The sequence below is a fragment of the Octodon degus genome, unplaced genomic scaffold (assembly GCF_000260255.1).
Source record: "Octodon degus isolate 3935 unplaced genomic scaffold, OctDeg1.0 scaffold00007, whole genome shotgun sequence".
NCBI classification, from domain to species: domain Eukaryota; kingdom Metazoa; phylum Chordata; class Mammalia; order Rodentia; family Octodontidae; genus Octodon; species Octodon degus.
In genome coordinates this window covers 14,659,367-14,664,980 of record NW_004524583.1, presented here as the reverse complement: position 1 = coordinate 14,664,980, position 5,614 = coordinate 14,659,367, and the positions used below count along the sequence as shown (strand labels likewise).

Genomic DNA, 5,614 nt, shown 5'->3' with positions numbered 1-5,614 from the left:
CTCCCAGAAGGAAATAAGATCAAGGAGAAAAGGCCCAGGGCAAAAATAAGGCTGTATGTGGGAGGGAGAGAGGATACCAGGGCTAAACCCAGAATTGCCAAAGGCCAAAATCTCACAGCCCTCCCCCACGAGGAAGGACCTGTGCCAGCTGTCTTCACCTTTCCTAAACGGTGTTAGCACCTCCTTCCCACAATGCAATGCCTGCTTCCCTGCCCTCCCACATCCACTGTTTTAACTTACCTGTGCAAGTAGCATTCAGCTGAGCTGGACTCTGAAGGCACCCAGAATCTTTTCAAGTATCAAAGAACAGTAGCCAGGCTTGGTGGCAAGTGGCTATAATTCCAGCTACTCAGGAGGCTGAGGCAAGAGGATCAGGAATTCCAGGCCTGCCTGGATTACAGAGAGAAACCCTAACTAAAGCAAGGGCGCAAAGAACAAAGGTGCTGAAAGCTCTTCTCGGGCGGAGGCACGAGTGATTCCCAGAGGGGGAGGCAGGAACCTCTTTGGAGCCCCACAGTTCAAGCTCAGTCTGGACAACATAGTGAGATCTTGTCTCAGAAAAAAAAAAAAAAAGTGATTTGCGAAATGTGGCAAATCCAGGGTTGCAGACACAGGGACACCATGGTGCTGGTCTGAAACAGTGTCCAGCACACTCAGAACGCTCAGCAGCACTGGCCATGGTCACAATTACCTGAGGTCTCAACACTAGGAATAGTTTGTGTACCTCTGCAGCTAAAATGTGACCCAGCTCCCCCTCTTATAACCTGCCCACTGCTTGGTTGCCCCGGGGTGCAGTGTGGCCGGACACTCTTCTGAGACAGCCATCTGAGAAGAAAAACAAAGTGACAGTCGTCTCTCTGCTGTCATTGAACATTGGGCTTTTGCAAAGCCTGTGTAGATTCAGAAGATACAGGCCTTTGTTACCTCTCCTGGGAGTTTCGGTCAATGTCGCGTCTTTAGAAGATCCGTTGAGCCTGAGTGAGGATGGCACGGAAGAAAGGGAGGTACCCCTTGTGCTAACTAGTTAGAAAGTCCTCGGTGCCCCAGTTGGGGCTCTGCCTTTTGCCTCGTTTCTGAAGCCCCCAAAAGCAGACTCTATTATGTTGGCTTTCTTTCTACAAAATCTTAACTCTACCTTATAGACTTGTTCATACTGACATATAAATGACTGTTGTGGCTTTATTTTAACTCATTTTTAAAAGAGGAAAGCTTTCAAAGAAATGAACACCTGAAGCACAGTGCCATGTTCTGAAGCTTAGCTGTGGCAAGAAGGTTCAGGGTGAGCTGCACAGACGGCAATTTCTAAGCCCTCCACTTTTTCCACAAAGTAGGAAAGTAGGCAAGGGCATGGTGGGAAAGCGGGGGCAGGAGAGCTGGACAGTGAAGAGGTACATAAGCCAGGGGAGGTTCCTCTCTCACCAGAGACTCTGCAGGGACAGCTGAGGGGCAGGGAGGAGCACAGAGCTGTTTCTTCACACCAGCACTTGCAACATCACACGAAGGGGCCCTGGCCTTATCAGGCCTCCTGCAGACTTCCCCAGCCTGGGAGGTGTCCCACATCATGACCAGTGTGTACACAAGGGGCTCATCTCATGGGCAGGTGGGTCCAACCTGCGTGCCGTCTGGGGTTCCGTGTTCATCTTGGGGAGGGGGATAAGAGGGCTGGGCCAGATTATGCTCCCCAATGGCAAGGCCAGAGTAGGGAAGAGTGAAAAGGACTGTCAGGAGTGTCCAATGCCCGCCCCTCGCAGCAGCTCTCCGGGTTCAGGATGGTGTGACGCCGGGGTACGACAGACCTGGTCTCAGTGAACCCCTGGGAAAAGGATTCCCCACTCCTTGAGATGGGTCAGAGCCAGTCCTGGAACACAAATACTATTATATTTTATGTGCACACACATGAAAAGAGACAGAAACCAATGGAGACACAGCAGGCAATGCACACACAAACCAGTCCTGTGTCTTTCTTAAGAGCCGCCAGGTTGGAAGACAGTCCCACCTATTTCAAGGCTGAGGCCTGCAGCCTGGCCAGGCCTGGGCAACTTCAGGGTGGACGGCTTTCTCCCTGCCTTCTTCACAGCTTAAGGGCTGACATCACATCTACCTGCCTGCCCTGGTGAGTGTCTGCACAGCCCAGAGCTTCAGAAATCCAGGTCCTCACGTTATCCCAGTACTCATCAGTGGCCTCCCCGGGAGACCCTTGCAGAGCAAGGAGTAGGACAGAAGGGCATTGTGGGCACTCTCCAGGTATTATTATTGCTAAGAACAAGCAAGAGCCATTGTGACTCACTGGCACTGAAGAGGGGACAGGGCACAGGAAGCCTAGCAGACGTCCAAAGCAGCTGAACCATGCAGGGCAGCACACCTGTACTCTGCAGCTCCGAGGGCTGCTGTGGCCAGCACAGTGGCGCAGGGTGCCAGGGCTCAGCAGCAGCCAGCACACTCTCTGCCAGCAGCCCCACAGCCTGGCAAAGCTGGGGCTACTCCAGACCCAAGCTCTGGGCATGGAGGGATCGGGCTCTGTAGATATCACAAGAAACCCAAGAGTTTGAAGTCTGGGCTGCTTCTCGTGAGATCCGCCCCTACAGACCCTGTGGCCAGGCCACGGGCTGCAGCCTCCCTGAGCAGGGGGCTCTGTGCCCTATGGTGGGCCACAGGGGCAACAGGGTGCCCAGATGAAGCAGGACCACAGTGCGGAACGTTGCCAAGCATGCGCGTTCACTCTGGGAACCCCTGTACTTGGGACTAAAGGGGCCCAGAGACGACATGGTGCCCAAGAATGGCCACAAAGGCAGCATCATAGTGGTACAACCCAGCAAGCCATCGAAGGCCACACTGGGGCTGTGGGTTAAAGAGGTCTTTTTCTGGGCGACCTCAGCAAGCTGGCGATGGGGTTCTGTGGTAAAAGGGGGATTTGAAGTGGGGTGACTTGGAGGGATGTCTGGGCACAGGAGACTGGCAGCATGAAGCTTGGGGGAACAGGACCAAGGAACAGATTGCCCAGTAGGAGGAGGGAATCCTCCCACCTACAGTTGGAAAGCAATCTGCCTGATGCCCCATGCTTCTCCAAGCCCTATGACTGAAGCCTCAACCTAAGGGGGGCGGAGCAAGCCACTCGAGAAGCCTGCTCAGGAAACTGGCTGGGAAGACGCCAAGCCTCCCTCTCTGACACAGTGACCAGCAGGAAAACGCCATTAGACACTGGGTGTCCGAGCCTTTCTCCTGTCGCAGGCCATACCTGCTACCCATCCTGGCTGGTGCAGCCTGTGCACTCCAGGTGCAGCAGCCAGCAAGGAAGAGATCACTCCACAGGTGGTACTATCGCTTTTTAATGATCTATAAGAAAGGGAGGGCTAATTTCTACCTCAGTCCTAGTCAGGTCAAAGCAAGACCATGTCCCATGGGGTGGTCCACGTTCTGATGGGTCCCTCCGTGCGAGGGTGGGGGTAGAGCAGGAAGGGCTGGAGGGAGGATGTTCTCTGTCATCCACTGCCAGCAATGGATCTGTCATGGGGGAAGGACCGGCCACTGAGATGATGATGACCATGAGTGTAGCAGCGGTAAAACCGCTGAGAAGCAAGCTCAAAGGTCAGCTTTGCCCGGATGGGCAGGGGAGGGGCAGCCCTGAGGTTTAACTGCAGAGCTGGCCCGTGGCAGAGCCGGCATGGATCCTTTTGCCTATAAGGAAGGCTCCAAAGGGCCTCCCACGGTCGTCTTTCTTTCCCATCCTCCATGGATCTCCAACACTGGATGCCTGCTCCTCCACCCCGTAGAGAGCTACTTTGCCCCATGGGCTTGAAATTAAACCTGGATGGGTGAACAGGATCTCGAGCTCTGCCTCTTCCCCTACACTACTGATTTGCCCCTTGGGCCAGCTATGCTCTGGGGCTACTCTGCTCTGAGCCGGGTCCTTGCAGGGAGGGGACACCACCAAGCTGCCCACCAGATCAGAGCCGGGCAGGCAGAACTCAGGACCTCACAGTCATCAGGCCAGCGAGGGGCGCAGAGGCCGAAAGGAGGCAGGCAGGGTCTGTCTCAGGGTTTGCCCCTGGCTGCAGTCGCCTTGCCTAGGGAGCTGGGATGGGGCGGTGTGGTGACTGACGGATGAAAGGGCTGCTAGTGGTAAAGGCCTTGAAAAACAAGAGAAAGGGAGAAACACCACCGAACACACGGGGACTGAAACCTCCAAAAGCCCAAGGTTGGTGGGAATTCCAGCACCACGGGGGCCCCCAGAAGGCCAAGGGAGCAGCGTGGGGCCCTGGGGGAGGGGAGAGGAGCCACGGGAAGGTTCCCAGCGCCTGCAGACCAGCACTGCTGCCAAGCAGCTCGGTGGCTGCAGGGTCTCTCTTAGGCTGCAGCTCAGCAGGCCCCCGGGGAGGTATTGGTTGCAAGCAAGCACCTGAATATTGCCTAACGGAACCAGCCAAAGCCCAGCTAAGTCCAGGTGAGAGGGAGGGAGGGGCTGCAGCAGCAGCCCAAAGCCTTGGCAGACCTGGCCTCTCACCTTCAGCCCCATTTGCAACTTCCCCTAGTCAGGACAGGCCCTGTGGCCTCCTAAGTCATCATGCAGCCCGGTCACTGCCAGCCCCTGGGCGGTGGAGATCCAGGGACCCTTCCCAGGGTCCTCTGCGGCCTCGACACCAGCGCCCCCCACGAAAGGGATGGGGCCACATGCGCCCCACTGGGGCAGGGCTTGTGCTAAATAGAGGGGGCGACGCTGCCGGCTCGGTCTCTTGGTCCGTGGGCTCCATAAGAGCCGCCTAGCCCTCCCTGCCCAGCCCCCACTCAGTCAGTCTTGACATGTCCATTGGCCAGGGCCACGGGGCCGCCGGGCTCCGCGTCCTTGTCGAAGCGGAGGCGCAGGGTGTTGCGGATGATGAACTGCTCCACTATGAGGGCCCCACAAAACCAGGGCACGGCGTACTCCAGGGTGATGAGGCCCATGAAATCGAAGTCGAACTGCGAGTAATCCCAGGGGCACGCATTGAACTGGCGCAGGATGAAGCCGGTGGTGAATTCCCACAGGTAGGTCCAGAGTGTGTAGATGAGGCAGCGCAGCAGCAGTGGGCAGCGGCCCCGCAGGCGCAGGTACATGCGCTCCACGATCAGGATGGACGTGCCGTAGATGAAGAGCGCCCACACGCTCGTGACGCCCGGAAACTTCCAGTTAAAGTTCACCACAAACTCCCAGGCCGCTGTGAACATCACCTCGCAGAAGTAGCCGTGGATGGCGTACAAGTACCAGCGGGACAGCGCTGTCAGGGGCTCGGCAGAAGCCATGGTGCTGGCTGGGGCTTGCTGCTGGGGACACAAAGGAGGAGCAGGTGAGGAACGAGGGAGCCCCAACCGGAGGGGGTCACAACCTCCTCCGCCTTGCTTCCTGGGATGTCTGCTACATCCTATAGCTCTTGTCTTTCTTTGGGGAAAGGGGGGGGGGGGAAGCAGGAATTGAACGCAGGACCTCACACTTGCTAGGCAGGCACTTTGCCAGTCATTGTGCTAAACCTGTGCCTCCTAATAGCTCTCTTTGATCATCTGTGGTCAACTGAAGGGACAGTTGTGCTAGGTCACCAACCTAGAGGCTTGGTGTGATGATGTATACCTAACAAGTATCACT

At 56.4% G+C, this 5,614-nt stretch overlaps 1 protein-coding gene across 9 annotated transcripts in view; it reads right to left on the bottom strand.

Annotated features, from left to right (window-relative positions):
• Window positions 1–1,165: 1,165 nt before the first annotated feature.
• Window positions 1,166–5,614, bottom strand: part of Tmem229b (transmembrane protein 229B) — a 44,349-nt gene continuing 39,900 nt past the window's right edge. For 5 of the 9 annotated variants that reach the window (XM_023702714.1, XM_023702726.1, XM_023702727.1 and 2 more), the window contains one exon: window positions 1,166–5,298. In XM_023702714.1, the coding sequence (XP_023558482.1) occupies window positions 4,783–5,277 (495 nt within the window). In that variant the 5' untranslated portion in view covers window positions 5,278–5,298 and the 3' untranslated portion in view covers window positions 1,166–4,782. The remainder of the gene's footprint in view (window positions 5,299–5,614) is intronic. The other 4 variants (XM_023702720.1, XM_023702706.1, XM_023702709.1 and 1 more) reach the window with 2 other exon arrangements.